This window comes from Leptosomus discolor, chromosome 11 (genome assembly GCF_034619465.1).
Source record: "Leptosomus discolor isolate bLepDis1 chromosome 11, bLepDis1.hap2, whole genome shotgun sequence".
NCBI classification, from domain to species: domain Eukaryota; kingdom Metazoa; phylum Chordata; class Aves; order Leptosomiformes; family Leptosomidae; genus Leptosomus; species Leptosomus discolor.
Window position 1 is genome coordinate 17694074 of NC_141401.1, and position 18905 is coordinate 17712978.

Sequence of the window (18905 nt, forward strand, 5' to 3'; positions counted from 1 at the left end):
ATGCTATGGACCAGCAGATAAATGTCAGAAAGGCAGATGCCAGGACAGAGCAGGCAAATTGCCAAAAAAATTGCATTCTTCAGAAGTTTTTCTGACCTCTGAGTTTGTAATTTAGATTGAAGAGGGACTGGGTATTTTGGGCTTGAGTGGTTGCTTGCCTGTGTGGGAGGAGTAAGACTGGAACAGTAAAGCAGTGGAGCAGGTCACCCAGCCTTCATACCTGGAGGTTTTCAGGACCTAGCAGGACAAATCCCTGAGTAACCCAATCGGACCCCAGAGCTGACCCTGCTTTGAGCAGATGGCTGGACTAGAGACCTGCTGAGGTCCTTTCCACACCAAGTTACCCTATGCTTCTAGGATGGTGTCCAAGGCAGGTGGTTCTTCTCAGCAACACGTGGCTCAGAGGGGCCAACGTTGCTCCAGTGATCTACATAGCAGTTCAGAGGAGGAGGATGAAGCAGTGCTCCATGGCGGAGCAGGCACCCCTAGAATGGACTGCTGCCAGCGGAGAACCCATGCTGGAGAACATACATCCCCAAAGGGATGCAGCCTCTGGATGAGCCCATGACAGAGCAGGGTTGAGCAGTCACAGCAGAGCACAGGAAAAGCGCAAGAAGGAAGGAGAAGCAGAGAGGAAACTGCTATGACCTGACCACATCCCCCTGCCATTGCCTGTTACTTCACCAAGGGGACTGAGTGTAACCTGTGGTGATAACAGGGAGGAGGAGAGGTGCTGTGAGCAATGTTGAGCCTGGTAAAGGAGAGGAGAGGTGCTTTCCCCAACTGTGAAAACGCTTGGGGGTTTTTGTTTGTTTCCAAAACATGAATCAGTACTTAAATGTTTGTATTATATTAATTGACAATAAATTAAGTTGAATTCCCCAAGTTGAGTCTTCTTTGCCCATGACAATATTTACCAAGTGACCTCCACATCTTTATCTCGACCCACAAGATACAGATGAGGGGAGATGGGGGATGGATGGACAGGCAGTTGGACAGGTTCTCACTGAGTGGGTGGGAGAATGAGGATCTCACCTAGGTATCTCGTGGCGGGTTTCTGCTGTAATGTTCAGGAACCCGCTCACCCTCCCATGAGCTTGCCTGGGCAGGACGTGAGCTGGTGGTCCCATGACATGACATCAGGTCAACAATCCCATTAGGCTGTCAGTCGATCACACTGCCGGCTGAGAGGCATCTGGTCTGCTCCAGTGTCAAACATGATACGCTATGTCATTAGTTTTCCTGCTTATAATTAGTTTTAAGCCAAGGCTTTGCTAGAGCTAATGAAAGGTGAGCTGGGGGTCACCCACATCCCAGCGCACAGCAGCAAGCCTGGGCAAAAAAATGCAGGTTGGACAAAGGCTTCATGTAGTCCCAGGCACAAGTGACTGCAGAAGGACAGTGGGACACCTCTTGAGTGAAACTCGGGGTAGGAGACCATGAAGGACATGAGAAGGTAATAGAGGATGCTGTGGTGCAAGAGGTGGGTTGTTCACCTGCAGATTGGAGAACCTGGGAGGGCTCCAAGTGGTAGTGAGGTGATGATCTCCCCAGAGGCCGCTGCCCTGCAGCTGCTCCGGTGAGACAGGGGAGGCTCGGCATGATCTGAACCATCATCACGTGCCTCCTGGAAAACTCCCTCCTAGCTTGGTTCCACTCTCCCGAAGGATGAAGAGCCCTAGCATTGGGAAATTTGATGGGGAGCATCAGGCTTTGAAGGCAATATTTGGGGTGAACTCCTTGTAGGACATTTGGGTTTTACCCACCAAAACAACCTTTGAATAGTCAAGCAAACACCAACTCCAAAGGCTCAAATGCCGGGCTGTAAGTTAAAACAAATGCCCAATTACTGGTCTATGATCTGTAGGCTTTGGAGGCCAATGCATGGATTTTGTGTTTGCTACATGGGGGATGCTGGGTCTCTATTACTGAAGTACATCGTTCCCAGCTGGCAACACCTGGGCGATTGCTGCAAGCAAACCCAGGAGCGGCACACACACCCCCCCTAAAGGGGGCACAGGTGAGCAGCTGGGCAGACAGGCAACCCTGCAGATAACTTGCAGGCTCATATTTTTGCAGACATGAGCAACGTGAATGCTGGTTGTGCCCACAACAGGGCCTGCACCCCAAGGTTAAGCTCAGAGAAGGAGGTGACTTCCATCACACAACATTTCTGCAGTACCTTTCTCTTTTTCACCTCCCAGAGCTGTCAGCCTTCCGCAAGCAGGACCTGGGGATCCCATGATATCCCCAGCTGTCCCCTACACTGGTTGCTCCAGCTCCCACCTGGCTTGTGACATCCTGTGACTGGCAGTGGGTTTGCAGCACCATATCTCCTGAGAAGCATCTCCAGGTCTGGGGCTGGGCCGGAGGCAGTGCTGTGTCACAACATGAGTGGCCAGAGCATCTGTGCCTGCATGCTGCACATCTGCCCCGAGATGGAGACCAGCTATTCTCTCCTGCAGCTCCCCAGAAAAGGGTTTAGGGCTGCCACTGCCTTTCCCTCCTTCAAGAGTAAGCTCCTGCAGGAGTAATACGTTCATAAACACTATCTGGGCTTCAAGCCCTCCTTGAAGTGATTGGGAGAAAGGTGGAAAGGTCTCCTACCATGGCTTTCTCCCTCTACTGATCATCAGCACGTTCAGATGCTGGACCGTCCCTTGGTTTGGCATGACATGGCTCTGGGCTTCTGTCTCTCTCCTCCCTGTGGGAGCTCAAAGGTTCAGGTTGAATTTAGCATCAGAAGCATTGGGAGGAAAAGCTTATGGCATCACTTTGGGATCTGCTGCCAGGTTTAGGGCTGTCTAGGGGACATCTATGAGCAGCACTTTCAGGAGGTGCAGAGCCAGAGCCTGTTCATGGGGCTGCACTCCATCACCCATTTTGGGCAGCTCCCATTTGTGCCCTTCTTCAGCTGTCCTGCACAATGCAGGACCCTGGGGCTGTACCCCTGCCCATGTGAGTACACAAGGTGAACATGCACCAAGCCATCAGCCCAAAGTAGGCACATAAACAGGCTGAGTGCTTAATGGTCAACATGTACGAGACAGTAGAAGGTGGTCCAGCCAAGACCCATGAGCCTGTAGTAAACCCTGGAGTCCCACAAGGTAGGGATCCTCCTTGAACCAGAAATCCCAGTAATGCCATGAGAAAGATGCTTTTTGTTCAGTAATCTCTCCAGCAGAGGGTTACAAAGATACTCCAGCAATGAGTGGTGTCATCAGCTCATCCAAGCTTGTCATTTTGTCATGCAGCAATCAGGGTCTCCTTCAGTGAGCAGAGGCTGCAGGGACCAAAGCCAATCCCTTCCTGGCTGCTGAGAGCCAGGAGCTTCCCTCCACCCCCAACCAAGCTGCTCCTACTCCCCATTCTTCCTGCACAAGCCCTGGGGGGTCTGTCTTCCCACCCCCACAGAAAAGTCTGAGCTAGTCTGTGCAAAGAGCCAGTTTTATTCACAGGGGCACATCAGACATCAAGAAAGCAGAAAATATACAGGGAGGCTCTGCTTTTCATACAAGCAATCACTATTAACAATATTACAGAAAGAATAAATAAAATTGATGTTGCTACAGTAACCCACAAGGACGATGCTCTCCTCCGTTTGCTATGCATGGCCGAGCCTGCAGACCTCATCCTCCACAGCTGGGCTTCTTCAGTTCGAAAAATACTTCTCCAGCACCTTTGCTAAGAGCCCTGTCTCCTACAAGAAAAGGCACAACAGTGAGACACCAGGTCCCTTACACAGCCCCACCAGCATCACCTTCTGGGTACCATGGGGCAGAAGATCAGACAGATGTCCTGTGCTGGACCACGATGGCACTTTCAGGGGTGGCCTGGGACAGCAGACAAGAAGGAAAGAGCCAGGAGCCTAGCTCCTGCCTCCCATCCTGTGCTCAAACAGCTGGACCACAGCTGACAGACGTCAGAGGCAAATTTCACCAGCCCACTGGGTTGGGCTTCAGGAACAGGAGCAACCTCAAGGCCTGATTCAGCAGAGAGCTATACAAGGCGGCAAAGGGAGAAACAATACACAGCAGGGAAGAGTTACAGAGGGATTTTGTGGGATTGCATGCTGCCCAGAAGTCCCAGACTACACAGGGCTGCATCTGCCTTCACACAGACAGGCTCTCTCCACACCCCTGGAGCCACTCCACACATAGGGTCTCACCCTGTCTGCCTCCTGGAGAAATACCACCACACACCCAAGAAGATGACAAGGGGTGGGGATGATCCTCCTTTGCCAGCCAAATCGTTGTCACACACAGCAACAGGGTGGCACCGCAAAGCCCCAGTGTGCTGAGAGCCAAGCCCTGCTTGGCACATGTGGTTGAAAAGACAAAACAGAAATCACTGTTGGCAAACCCCTTCTTCCACTGTCATGAGCATGCAGCAGCACATGGGCCCCCGCTTTGCAAAGGGGTGGGAAACATCTTGAGACAAACCCCGAGAGCAGCAGGCAGGACTAACCCATGTGCAGGGAAAGCAAGCAAAAAGACTAACCCCTGGGATTTATTTAATGCTTAGAGGGGCCCCACAGTAAGGAAGAACCCATTTGCGAATGATCAGCGACATCCTTGGAAAAGGAAAAGCCCATCGGGTTCTTCAATAAAAGCCAAGTTCCCTCAATACTTACCCTCCCACAGAACACAGCACTCGTGCCTGGAGCAGCAGAGCAACACTTGGAGACACTCAGTTAATTCCTGCCTTGCTGACCAGGGGGTCCCAAGGAAGGGAGAAGCATCTTTGTTTTTCTAAACTGAGTTGAGATGGAAGTGACAGATCCTGAGCAGGGTATGGACAGAGAGTTTCATGGAGCAGAGCTATTAAACAGCTTATTAGGCAGGTGACAAACCCGGCACACAAACCAGTTCAAGCACAGCCTGGGTGCTGACTGCAGGTGTCTGCCAACAGTCACACTGAGGAGAAAGCTGTGAGGGTGGCAGGAATTTGCATTGGCACCCTGTCATCCACAAAAGCAAGAAAAAAAATAAGGTCCCACAGAAAAGTATAACACAGCACTCAAAGGCGCCAGGGAGAAGTAGTCCTGTAGCTCAGAGGCAAGGATGCCCTGGGGGACGGATGTCTAAGAAAGGAGCAGGAAGGCACAGGTTGAGTCTCTGAGGCACTCAGAGGTGCCTGAAGGGCAGAACCAGACCTATCACCCAGCAAGGTCTCCACTGCCACGGAGAGGATGGCTGGCACACCAGAGCACTGGCCAAGGAGAGGTGGGAGGCTTTGGGAGAAGGTGAGGGGTAGGAGCCAGCTGCACATCAGGCACCTAAGCTGTGATGCCACACTCGTGCAGGGGCATCCCACCTCCCAGCAGAGAGGCATCAGGGCAGCGAGGCAGGCAGCTGGCCAGCATCTGCTTCACCATGAGCCAAATTGCCCTCCAGCAGCAGAGCTTTGACGCCAAGCACACACGTGCCAAAGGCTGATGTCCAGCGCCGGGTGCTATGCCTGGCCAGGACCTGCCTTCGAGCACTGGGAACAAGCGCCGACAGGGCTGGCAGGGCACCAGCACCCAGCTTGCAGCCTAAGGCACAGCACCAGCACCCAGGGCAGCCTCTGCCCACACACACTTGTGGTGCAAGCAGCGACCCTGTGACTTACCCACACAGAGGGGAGCCACAGGGATCACTTTTATCAAACTCGCATCACACGCTCACAAACATCTTAGCGGACGAGGCAGGGCAGCACATCCACCAGCTCTCCCAGCACCTCAGGCAGTTAATGCAGCCAATACCCTCCTCCTCAAAGGCTCCCCAGGGAGGATGGAGAAGGGTCCAGGGCCTTCACAGCCCTTTCCTCCCTTTCAGCTGCATCTGAGAAGCAAAAGCTGCAGAGCACAGCTGTCACAGCACACAGCATCTTAAGGGGAGTAGGGTGGACTGGTGTGTGCAGCCATACCCAGCTGTATCTTTACAGCACAAAGCCCACTATCCCGATGGGAACAGCTCTCTAGGAAAGCCTCCATTTACCTTAGTCTGCTGAAACCAAGTCAAGAAGGTGCTTGAACAATCAGCGTCAGTCAGGCTCATATCCCTGCAACTCTGCTCCCCCGGTGCCTTCCCAAAAAAAAGCAAAGAATAGGAGCAAGAACTGCCTAAACCTGGATAACAGAAGTAGCTTTACCTGTGTGCAGTGTTACTGGATAGCACCTCAAGTACAGCAGCTCAGTGGGACAGTACATGTAGGACCCACCTAAGAGGGTTTCATCCCTTTTAGGCTCTCAGTTACTTTCTGCAGTGACTAGAAAGGGCGAGACGCCAGGGAAGCATGCATGAGGCAGACAAGCAGAGACCCACAGACTGAGCAATTCCATCTCTGCATCCTGTGGGAGGATCTGTGTGCGCGCATTGCTCCCAGGGACAGGTTTTCATAGAATCACAGAATTGTTTGGGTTGTAAGGGACCCCGAAGATCATCTAGTTCGAACCCCCCAAAGATCATCTAGTTCGAACCCCCCAAAGATCATCTAGTTCGAACCCCCCAAAGATCATCTAGTTCGAACCCCCCAAAGATCATCTAGTTCGAACCCCCCTGCCATGGCAGGGATATCTCCCACTAAGACCAGGTTGCTCAAGGCTCCATCCAACCTGGTCTGGAACACTCCGTTCAATGTTTTCCACTAAGAGCTCTGAGGCAAAAGCCACACCAAGGAGGCTGAGGATCTGCTGATGCACAGCAGGACTACTGGAGCTCCTGCCTGCTCCCCTAGACCTGCTCTGCAGCACTACGACTAACACACCCCTCCCCTCTGCAAGGCAAGCTAATAAAGCTACGTGCCCCTCAGTAATGAGGGATTCCAACCAGAGGAACACAGACCCAAGATGGGGGCATCAGAAGCCCAAGATCTCTTTGCGGGACAGACGCCTCTCCTTCGCATACAGACCTGCGTCCCTCTTGGCCTCCCTCTACAGAAACAGAGTGGAGAAAGGATTTCCCTGTCGCTGCAGTGGCTCAAAAAGGGGACATTGCTTCACAGCAGCCACAGTGGCCAGCCATCCCCTTCTGCATCTGGCCGAGGAAGACCCAGACGTTTATTAACATCCCCTGGGCTGGAGATCACCACTGCCACAGCTCCACCGCAGCATCCCTTAATCACTCTCACACCCTTCCCAAGCATCAGGGACTACTAGCCACTGCCCAGTTAGACACAAGCCTAGGGAGACTCCTCCTCTGCCCCTTTACAGCTGGTCTTAAGAAGTGGTTTAAGGGAGGTTAACAAGAGCAGAAAGAGGAGGGAATACACCACTAGCAGCCATGCAGATGCTCCCATCTCCAGCAAGGCTAGCTGTTGCATATTAACATCTCCACCACCTCCCTGCTCTGAGCACCTCCCTCTATCTTGGTCAATATTCACCTGGTCAGTGAGGTCATATTTTCCTTGGTTCTCATCCAAAAGTCTCTCTTGCAAGAGGATTTTCAGGAGCTCACGGGTAAGCAGTTCCATCATGTCCTCCAGCAAGGCTCTGAGAGAGGGACCAAAGACCATCGGCACTGCAGGCTCCCCCGGTGACTCCAGGCGCGGTGAGCTCGTTACACTCTTCTTCCCCATGAAGTGACCTGCAATACAACACACCTGTGGGGCTGCACGAGCACCTGAGGGGACAGAGGCAGGGGCATCAGCTAAGCTGTCACCTGCTGCCTCACACCGACACAAGTCAACGAGCAAACCTAGTGCCTAAGTCAGCTGAGCACAATACAGTGAGAAGAAACCCAGAAACCCCAGGTCCTCGTTCCACACAGGACTTTGGGGAAAGTTCCCCCTCCTGCTGACGGGATCTCCGGCGGTACAGAGACGCTGGACCTGCCACGGAGAGAGATGGGAAGAGGTTGCCTCATCCCTGTCCTGGTCTTCTGCCCACCACGGGTCCTGCCGAGCCCGAGCCTCCCCCTCCGCCCTGCGGGGTCCCAAGGGGAGCAGGGGGCTCCCCGCAGGCAGCGGCAGGCGGCGCAGGGCGGGAGCGGGCCGCCCGGAGGGCGCACAGCCCCCGTCCCGCAGCAGCTCCCCGACACACGTGTCCGTGTCCGTGTCCGTCCCGCCGGTACCTGTGGCCCAGAGGTTGCCGCGGGGGTTGACCTTGATCTTGGCCGCCTGGCTGCGGTGCTCGGCGAAGTCGAGGTGGACGGCGGGTCCCAGCGCGGCGCCGCAGAGCAGCAGCAGGAGGCAGGGCAGCGCCGCCATGGCCGCCCCGGCGGGACCCGGACCCCCTCCCGCTCCCGCCCGCACCGCCCGCCGCCGCCGCCGCCGCTGCTCCGCCTTATAGACCGCCGCGAGGGGGGGGGGGGGGGCCGAGGCACGCCCCGCCCCCGCCGGGCGCCCCGCCCTCCCCGCGGTCTCCCGCCGCCTCCCCGCAGGGTCCGGGCGGGGCGCGACCCGTTCACCGCCGCCCCCGGGGCCCGCAGGCTCCTCACCCCGCTGCTTGTCGCCGCCACTCCAGACCGCGACCTCCCGCCGCCCGGGCGCGGTGGGAGACGGAGCCAGACCCGCTGCGGGGGTGAACGCGTCGCCACTCTGCCCTCGCCCGCAAATCCCGCGGTCCCGTCGCAGGAGGCGGTCGGGGGGATTAACCCCTTCCCAGCCCGGGCTGCCTGTTCCCCGCTCCCTCCTGCTCCTCCACCTACGTGCGAACGTGCTCCACGGTGTTACGAGCGGCCTTGCAAGGACGTCAGCCAGCACCCAGCACCCCTGGACACAGCCTTGCTGAGCTCTCCCAGTAATAACCACCCTGACCCTCATCCACCGCTGGTTACCCTCTTTGAACCCTGCCTCCGGGTACACAGCCTGGGAGACCTCATTGGTGAAGATGGAGGCAAAGAAGGCACGGAGCACCTCAGCTCTGTCCGTGTCCAACACTGTTTGCAGTGGTGCCTCTGGGAACGCTTTCCTTCTTCAGCCTCCTCAACTAAAGGAGTTTGTCAAGACGGGCAAGGAACATCAGATCTTCTATAACTAAAGCAGTACTTCTATAATTATAGTTATGAGATCTGATGTTCCTTGCCAACCACGACAAGCTGGGCTTTGGCTTTCCTAACATTGCTCCTGTGAGCCCAGGTAACATTTCCACGTTTCTCCTTCATGGCCTGTCCATGCTTCCACCTTCTCCATCCTGACTTTTTGCACTGGAGCTCAGTCATAAGTTTCATTCCCAGTTTAGCCAAACCCATCTCCCTGTGCAGCTGCTTGTGTACCTGATTATTGGGATGGGCTTGTAAGAACCTGTCCTTAAAGACCTTAAAAACTCTGCTGAGCTCCTTTTCTCTTCAGAGCAGCCTCCCACAGGATCCCACTTACCAGCTCCCTGTGGCGGGTGAAGACCAGAGCCTGTGTATCACTACTCACCCCCCTTTCCACTCCCTCCAAGACCTTGAAGACCACCATTTCCTAATCACTACACCCAAACCTGCCACTACTCAGTTCCTTCTTTCCCGTTAACGGGATGGAGCTATGCATGCCCAGCAATAGCACGGGTGGAAGCTGTGCCCAGCCATGCTGGGAACAGAGATAGTGGGGGCCTAGGCTGTTTATGGCCAGGGCTCAAGTGAGGTGAAGTTCACGTAAAACTGGAAGCGTTTGACTGGCGGGCCCTCAGACCCAGGTTGTGCTCTGTGTCTTCTTGTCACCTGCCCAGGGGGGCTTTCAGGCTCCTCCACGTTCCACATTGATAGAGAGGTGCTCTCAGGGGCTGGGCCACTGCAGGAACTGCAACCTGTCTGAAATGGTAAAGAAAAGATGAGTGGGAGTGCCCAGAAATCTCACCTGGCAGGCTAGGCTTTGAATTCTCTCATTTTTTTTTGCTGTATACACAGACTACTATGAGGAAGAAAAAGGTCTGAAGGGTTGGGAGCCAACCAGGATCAGGTGGCCACCAATACATCTCTCGACAGCCACAGCACCCAAGAGGCAAGCAGAGCACGCTCAGAGATGGTCACTGAGTTCAGGGACAGCCCAGATCATCAAGCATCTTCATGGGGATGAGGCAAGTCCCCAGGAAAGCTGCACATCAGGATGAGATCTACTGGGGGTAACCAGGGTCAGATGCAGTCCAGGGCAATGAGGCAGGTCTGAGATGATGTCAAGTCAGTCCATAGCCAGGCACTGCTGAGCCAAAGACCAATGCTCCTACAACAGGAGAGACTAAAGGCCCAGGGCTGAGCTTAAATAGGATCCTGGGCCCATGGGGGTGGAGGGTGGAGGCCCCAGGTGAGACCCACTAAGGCCTATTAGTGTCCTCAGGGCCCTGACAGCTTCTGCCAAATTTACAGCTCTATAACTCTGCAAGGAGGTGCTGGCTGGTGGGGAAGGAAGTGCCTGAGATGACCCAGTTCTCCTGGGAATGGGCACAGGGACGATTTGTTTATTAGCAATGCCCTTCTCGGCATTTACTGCTGCTCGAGAGGAAAGGGCTAAAGGAGATTGTTCCCCTTCAACAGCAGAGGGTTAGAGTCCGAACTGCAAACACAGCTCTAATGTTACGGGCAGGAAAAAAATGAAAAAGTACTAGACATGCATCCTTCCAAACCGTGTGTGTCCCTCCTTGGGTGGCCACCTGGCCAGTCAGCATGCGCTCCCGTACTGCCTGGGAGGTGTGCCATGGTGATGGGCATCGCTGACTACAAGATATTGCCTTCTAGCTGGTCCACCACCCACCAGGGAGGTGGCTGCCTCCACGAGCCTTGTGTCTGTGCGTGCTGCAGGTCCTGGGCTGCAATGGGGAGGCTGGCTCTGCTTTCTCGCCACACTCCTCCTCGGACTGTGTTCAGCAGGAGCACTGCTGAGCGGGGCGGTGCTGGGCCCACGTCTCTGCTCGCCTGTGGAGGAGATGGCCCTTTCGGGCGCTCCCCATGCATTGCGTGGGGTGCACGAATATGATGCCCACCACTGATGTGGCATTTGCAGCACTGCGGCCCTGACCCTCACATCATGGCAGCTTCATCTCCTCCATCAAGTCAGCTGGGAGAGAAGCCCTCTGTCCTGGTGGTGCTAGGTGGCTGTGACCACCACTTCAGCTCTGATGTCCCCTATCAACTCTCACAAGCCTTGTGGGAAGGTTTCATTAGTGTTTGTTTGGGCTGCCTGGGAATGATGCCCATGATCCCACCCTGATCTGATTCTGAACTAGGCACACAACCAGAACGACAGAGCTTTTCTCTTTTTTAGCTGACCCTCAGTCAGGGTGCGAGAGGAGGAACGCCAGGGCTGATCTGCACTGCCCCATCTGCACCACTGCCTTCTGGAGAAGGCAGGAGTATTTGCAGGGCTGCTGCGGCTGGTGCTCCAGCTGCTCTCTCTCTCTCTCTCTCACACACACATTTGTTTACTCTTGCAGCCCATGTCCCTCCTCCAGTGTCCAGCACTGTCACTCTGTCCTGATAAAATGTGGCTTGAAATGGACTGACACGATCTCAAGCCTTTTTTTTCAAAACAGTTTCAAATTCACGGGCAAAAGTGCTGGAAATTTGGTGTGCCTGGAGAAGGCTTGGGAATGTAGTCAGGGCAGGAGGAGGAGGAGGAGGAGGGTGTGAGGTCCAGAGAGGGTGCTGGATGCGAAGGAAGAGCCTGGTACTGCCCAGCACTGGCAGATGAGTCTGGTTTCTGCTCACGCTGTTATCTGGGAAGCTGAGCTGCATTCCTCCACGGCTGCTTCGGAGCTGCTGCCTCCACTGCACATGCAAGTGACTTGTCCGCTGCTTTTCTCCCAGAAACGCCAGGGCTTCGCTCAGGCAGCTGCAGCGTGCTGGTGGGGGGGACCTCTCCCCGTGTCATGGTCCAAACTCTGCCCGGTGGTGCCACAGGACTGGGTCTGTCCTGGCACTTGCTATAGCCGCTGTGTCCTGCACACCAGCAACCAGAGGCGGGGAAGAGCGAGACAAGGGGTTACCTGTAGGATTACGGAGGATGAAGCCAGGGATAAAGTGATACCAATTACAGAGAGGGCAGAGAAAAGAACCCTGGGCAATTATGGCAGCTACTGAAGCGTGACGGGGGTTAAGTCTTGCTCCTTCGGGGCAGCACAGTGCTCCTCGGAGATTAACTGGAGAGGGACAGGCAGCCCCGGGGACAGGGGACCAGCAGCAGGAAGCAGCACAGCGTTTCAAACAGGGCAAAGGCTTTTGTGCTGATCTGATTTTAACAGGACTGAACTGACACACATCTTTCCTCTTTTTTCAGCTGGTGGCTGCAGGCTGCACGCATTACCTGGGTCAGGGCAGGAGAGGAGGAACAAAAGATCCCGGTGGTACTGACGAGGGACTGCAAGGCAGGCTTGGGAAAGGCCGGGAAAAGGAAATCAGAGAGTTCCTGCCCTGTTGTAGTGTCATTACAGGTGCTTGGAAACTGAGGGGACACGGGATTAATTGCTGAGTACAGAGGCTTGGCCAGATGGGGCATGTGTGGGAGATAGGAGCCCATAACCCTGATCTCAAGCCTGGGAAGAGCAATGGAATAGCTGCTCAGGGAGCTGGTGGAGACTGGAAGTGGGAGCACAATTCAGGGCAGACAGTGGGGTTTTTATGGAAAACAGCTCATGAAAGGGACCTGAGCTCACCGTTTGCCGTGCAGCAGCAGCAGGGCTAGAGGAAACTGCACAGCTGTAATCCAGGCAGGGCTTTGAGGACACCAATTTCATCCTCTGCAGTGGTCTCGCTTAAAACTAGCCCCAGACACCAATAGACAGATCCTGAGCCGGAGGCTCAGCCAAGTGAGTATTCCGATGAAGACAGCGCGGGTGCTGGGCAGCCCCGGGGCAGGCATGGATGCTCGACGAGCAGGGTCCATCCAGAGGGTGTTTTATTGCACCTGGGAATAAGGGCTGCAGCTCGGTTGTATGGAGCCAAATTCCTCCATTCCCGGGAAGGCAAGAGAGCTGCCCCCTCCCTTGTCACCCTAAGCCTGAACAAAAGCAGCCTGAGAGGTGGCTGCAGCAAAAGTGGCCTTGCTTACAAATGGAGACCAGGTTTTCTCTGGAATTTTTAGTCCATATCTTCTTCACAAAGAGGTGATGTTGTTCCCAATTTGGGAAAAATAACTGGCACCCAGGACCTGCCTGGGAGAGGCATCGTAACCTGAACTCCAATTCCTGGTCACCAGCCTGGCAGGGTTTGTGACAGATTTTCTGCCTCTGCCTTCCTCCAACTCCGGCACCTGGGCCCCCCCAGCGCCTGCACACCCGTCTGCCAAGCAGCGGGGCAGCCAGTGCTCGTAGCAGAGGAGGCTGAGGCCTGCTTATGTGCCAGCTTTGGGCTGGAGCCTGCAGAGACCTCCAGCATTCAGGGCAGGCACTGTCACCGCAGCGCTCCTCCACCGCTTGATGTCTCCAGCTCAGCAGAGGTTCGCTTTCCCAACTGCTAACCAGCCACCAAAGGAATCTTCCTAGCTAAAACATCAGAAAAAGGTGTTACCAATTCTGTTTTAGAAACTGATTTTGCTGGCAAAGGTCAGCGCACTGGCATCCACAGGAGGTGCAGGAGGTCGGCCTGTCAGCCACCAGCTTCCTACAAGGGCCTGGCAATGGAGGCAGGGAAGGACAGAGGTGACTCAGCAAACCCCGGCCTCTGACAGACGGTTACATCCCGGAGGCAGGACTGAGCTAACCCTCGCCTCTTCCAGTGGGATTAACCCTCTGGGACTGGGTGAGAGCAGCCTGCAGCCACCTCTCCACAGCCCTGCACAGATCCACACCCTACAGGAATGGTCCTTTCTCACCCAAAGCAGCATCACAGCTCCAGGGATCCTTAGCTTGCACCACGAGTTTCCCCTGATGCCTCAGCTGGAGGAAACAATGACTGTCTGTTTTGCTCCCTGTTTTCCCCTAGTAATTCTTCCGCGCGATTTATTTTCTGGATGGCTACTGACCACTGAACTGACATTTTCATAGCACAATCTGTTACAACCCCAACGTTCCAGATGGTTACACTTAACTCAGAACCCGTTGTTTTATAAATAGAGTTAAAATTGTTTTTCCCCCCTGTGCACCATTTTATATTTATGTACATTTGAATTTCATCTTTTTTATTGCCCAGGCTCTTTCCACAGTTGGCCTTCATCCACACAACCCTTTCTACCAGCAGCAAACTTCAGTAGTTGCCTGCTTTTGCTGATCATTTTCGAACATGCTGAACGCACAGCTCCCTGGTGTTTTCTGCTACAGAGATTGTTGCCTCCTACTTTTTGTTCCTTACCTTTTAGCAAGTCATTTCTCCCTGTAAGGACCTCACCTCCTGTTCCAGGGCTGCTTCCTTTCTTTAGGAGCCTTTGCTGAGGGACCTTGTCAAATACTTTTGGGCAATCCAGGTGGATGATCCCAGTGGGGTCACTTTGCCCATACACCTCCTAACCCCTGCAACAAGCTCCAAGTCTACTCTTTAAAGCAGCCCTACTCCTTTCAGTCCACAGATCTGGTTTATAGCCTACAGATCCCTGCATCTCCACCTCAGCCACCGTTCTGTCCCTTGGTGTCATGGTGGTCTTGACAGAATGGGTGCTCACCACGGCAAACAGGTCACCACTTTCAAGTTTGCATCCCTTCAGAGCCCGTGGGCAGCTCCACCCAGGCCTGGAGGCTCGTTGCTATCCTCTCGGTCACTGATCTCTTCTGCAGGTTCTTTCACTGCTGGTGTCCAGGAGCTGATGGCAGCACAAGACACCTGGGGTGCCCTGTTCCTTATCAAAGAGCAACTCTTGTCCGCAGGGCTAGTACGAGTAGTAACAGACCTGTGAAACGGGCATTATTAGCAAATGCTCCAAACGTACCTAAAGACAAAGCAAGATTTCACCAGGCAAAGAAAGGAGACCTTTCCATAACTATGCAAAATAAACGTATCTAAAAACTGCACATCTAGGAGGGCCTTGCTAACGCTGAGCTGATAATGAACAAACATAACAGACCAACCTGGAAATACTGTGGCTCATAGCGCTTAAAGCAAAGTCCATTTTGTTTCTTCTCTGTTGAATGATGCTTTGATACCTTGGCATTGGCTCATGCATCTCCCAGAGAGGCAGCCAGTCTGGCCTGGGAGAGACTCCGAGCTGTAGAGCTCCCCAGAAACACAGTGCAGGCACTCCCAGACCCTGCGAATATCCACCTGGGCGGGAAAACACATGCTCAAAACCGATGGCTCCAATCAAAAACAAAGAGCAAAGGTCTCAAATCCCCCTATTTGTCTCCTTCACAGAGACAAATAAAAACTCTTAGTAGCAGTTAAGGTGTTTCAGCCTCTTCTTCACCGCTTCTCCAAAGCCAGGTCAAATTTAAAGTCCTGCCATATGCCTGAGGGTCTGTTTTGATGCATTTGTCTCTTGTTTACAAAGGTTAAATCCCTCTATTACATTCATTTGTCCACAGGCAACAACTGTTGTTTATAAAAGATAAAATTTGAAATCTCACACGTCTTGTTTTCAACTCTTTTTCAATTTCCATTTAAGCCATAAATGAGTTGTGGTTTTCCCTGAGGTTTCCCACTCACTCCACGCCTGCTGGACATAGTACAAATAACTGCTCTGTAAGAAGACTTAGAGAACAAAATCTTGTTTTCTTGCAGGCACATCCAGGCCTAGCTCAGAAGTGTCCCAACCAGAACTGCATGGCAGAAATCTGACATCCCAGTTTGAGTAAATTGAGATTCAGAGAAATTCAGCTGAAGTTCGTTTTCTCCACATTATTTTTACTTCTGTCCCTCTCGAAATTGAAATCCTTGCAAGGTTAGTTTCTGTAGGGAAAGGAGATTGGAAAAGAAAAGATGCTTGGCAGAGAGAGCTCCAGGAAGTGTTTTTTAAATTATTAAAGAGAAGGAGCAAAAAAGTCAGTAGATGAGGAGCTGGGCAGTGGGAGCAAGAGCCAGAGTGTCTGCTCTGTCCTGGATCACAGAGGGTGCATTTCTAGTCCATCCCTATTTAGGACCACTGTTCTTCTCTGTGGAGATACTTGATTTCCCCAAGGTTGAGGGAGCTCTGCTAGATCAAGCATTCGAAGGACCTGCTAGAACTGAACATGTGCATGAATTGCCCCATGAGCAGGAAGAGGTTTAACACACTATGTGCTCCATCAGCAGGACCCAGCACGTAGGCAGGCCCTGCTCCATGGGGATGCAGGACAACCTGTGAAAGAGACAGTGTTTTTTTACAGAAATTGAGGGGCAAGCAGGGATGAGCACGGAGCAGCAGAAAAGCTGCTACCTTGAAGAGGGGCTCCTCATGGTGGGGCAGACTACCAGCAGCAGTGAAGCCACTCACTTATGGCTCAGTAGATCCAACAAGGCAGACTTGCCAGGAAAGCCACTGTGCCCCTCCTGAATCCAGCACACACCAGACTGGTGGAACTATCTCTGCAGAGACCTGTGGCTTCCTGATGGGTGAGCAAGATGAAGCACCTGGGTGCAGATGACGAAGGGATGGAAGTATTGCAAGGGAGGGGAGAAGGTAAAAGGGGCTGGAAGGTACTCAGTTGGCTCAAAATGCAATGTGGGTGCTGTTTCTCCTCAGCAATGAGACAGTCAGATCAGTCATCTGCTACACATTGACTACCGTCAGGAGCTGCTGACACTGACAGGAACTGTGAAGGCCATTCCTTTCTGGCATCGCCCAGGCACACCTTGGAACCAGGACACTCATCTGATTCAGCCACTGAGCCACTGACAACGAGCGGGTCTTCAGCCTGGGGTATGTAAACATCTCATGCTTTGCATTCCCCCTGCTCCAGCACAGGAGCCATCCCCAGGTGACACGCTCTGCCTAAGCCACCTCTCCACTCCTCCTGGCCATGGAGCTTAGCCCGTTCTGGGAGCTGCGTGCTGGGCTTGCGTTCATGCCTTTCTCCAGGAGGAAGTGGTCTTCTAACCACGCATGGACAAAACTTCACCTTGGAGATTCTCCTTGGAAAAAATAAGGTTGACCTGTTCTGATGCTAAGGGCAGGAAAACCACCATGAGATTACCTGCTCTCACTAAAGCAAGCACGCAAACGATCATCTTACAACTCCAAGCCTAAGGAACCCCCACTAAGCAACAGGCAGCGACAGATCTGGATGAAACAGTGTCATGCTTATTACTGTTTAACCAACGACCGCGTGTTCAAGCGTCATACACATACAAAGACAGCCTTTGTCTCAAGGAGCTTCAACTTTTAGCACATTACTCCTCACAGCTCATCTCCCATCCATCATGCTTTTGCTTATGCATTTAGCTTCGATGTGAAAAAAGAGTCAGCCGACAAAATTCTAGCAACGATCAGAAATAGCCCAGCAGTGCTTTGCTCTGTAAAACAGCTCCTGCCCATGAAGGAATCTGCGCCCTGAACTGCTGCGAATGTGATTGAAGAGTAATTAAGCAATGAAATTGCCTACCAGAAAACCTGCTTGCTTTGGCTGTAACCACCACAGAGACAGAAGCGATCTTAGCCCTGGCAGATTTCTTCTTTCTTTTTTTTTTTTTTTTTTCCTTTATAAACCAGACCTTTCAACACCCACGTACTTTACAAACAAATCCCATTCCTTTTGTGACACAAAGATCTCCATCTTTCCTAAGCCTTAAGTCTCAAAGGCTTTGCTGGAGCTGACCAGACAGCTTCACCTTTAAAAAAAAAAAAAAAAAAAAAGAATAAAACTGAAATAAAAAACAAAGACACATCCAAGTTCTAACAGCAAAACCCCTGGCTCTGTGGGAGCACGGCAGCGCTCGCCAAACATTTCAGCATTAGCACCCAGCTGAACCAGAGATCCTGCACGCTCTGTAGCTTTTCTGCTCAGCAAAGCAGAATAAGTCTGGCAGGGACAGAGGCAGCAACAACTCTTTGTCATCCTCCCCCCATGTCCTCAGTTCCCAGCTTGTGCAGGCTCGCCCCCAGCACCCTCTCTGCCCACCGTGACAGGAAAGGCGTTACAGGGATGCGGGAGGTGATGTGGGAGGCAGTGCGGGAGCTGGTGGGCGTTCAAGCTGTGAGTGGATTAACTGCTTATTTAGCCTCACTCTAGTTAGAGCCAACACCTCATTTCACGACCGCAGATAACACAGAACCGTGTTCTCAGCTACACCGAGCTGAAAATAGGCAGAACACGGGCCAGAGATGAATTCCCAAATCTCCCACTGCAGCCCCTGATTTAGGGCAACTGTGTTCTTAAACCGTCTGCAAACCCAGCAGAGAGCAACCCAGCAAAGCGGGGCTGCGGTGGGCTTCATCCCGCCCTTTACTCCAATCACCCCGCATTTTTTAAGCGCTTCCTGCTCGATTACCTCAGAGAGCACCACACGAGAGCAGGGCTGGGAAAGGCATGCCTGCCTTCAAGTGCCCAAGCGTGGGTTTGCACCTACACTGGCAATGAGTGTGTGTCCTCAGCCACACTGACTGCGGACACCCGCTGCCAGCAACCAGCAACGCCGGCAGGCACGAGCAGGAGAGGCATGTTATTATTTCCCAACATCTCAAAATGACCATTTTGTTTCCCTCAGAGTTGGGGATTTCAGCAGATGCTCTTTAAGAACTAATCCTTGCTCCATAATCATAAACCCTTTGTATTCGAGCCCTTCTTGTTAAATTAACTCAGCAACAGTAACACAACTGCTTCTGCATGCTCAGATTTTTGCAAAGGGTGTGAAAGCGAGAGGACTCGGAGAACAGCAACAGCAGCACTTTCGGCGAGTTTTCACTGGGAGGTGTTGATTAGCAGATTTCAGAAGAGCTCAAGTCAGTTCTTTATGGGAGCCCAAGTTAAAAACCAATTTATGCACAAAACCAGTTTAAGCTAAAGACAATACAGGGAAGAGAGACTCAGCCTTAGCGTGACCTACAAAGGCAGAAATGCTGCTCCAAGTCCTCGGGGAGGTGCTTTGCGGTGATGGCAGCTCTTAAAGAGAGATTTTGTGTTCCCTCACTGCTGCCCAGGCTTGGCTTTTGACAAAACATCCCAT

General features: G+C 53.0%; 1 protein-coding gene across 1 annotated transcript; it reads right to left on the reverse strand.

Annotated features, from left to right (window-relative positions):
* Positions 1–3568: 3568 nt before the first annotated feature.
* Positions 3569–8190, reverse strand: NMB (neuromedin B). Its single transcript, XM_086471792.1, has 3 exons — positions 8055–8190; positions 7366–7568; positions 3569–3700 (listed from the first exon to the last, which is right to left on the reverse strand). The coding sequence occupies exons 1-3, from the start codon at positions 8188–8190 to the stop codon at positions 3653–3655; spliced, it is 387 nt and encodes a 128-aa protein (XP_086327918.1). The 3' UTR covers positions 3569–3652.
* Between the last annotated feature and the right edge of the window lie 10715 nt (positions 8191–18905).

Coding starts and splice junctions, on each gene's coding strand:
- NMB (XM_086471792.1), bottom strand. CDS start 8,190: ATGGCGGCGCTGCCCTGCCTCCTGCTGCTGCTCTGCGGCGCCGCGCTG. Junction 7,569..8,054: donor CGGCAACCTCTGGGCCACAG/GTACCGGCGGGA, acceptor GTTGTATTGCAG/GTCACTTCATGGGGAAGAAG. Junction 3,701..7,365: donor AATATGACCTCACTGACCAG/GTGAATATTGAC, acceptor CTTTTCTTGTAG/GAGACAGGGCTCTTAGCAAA.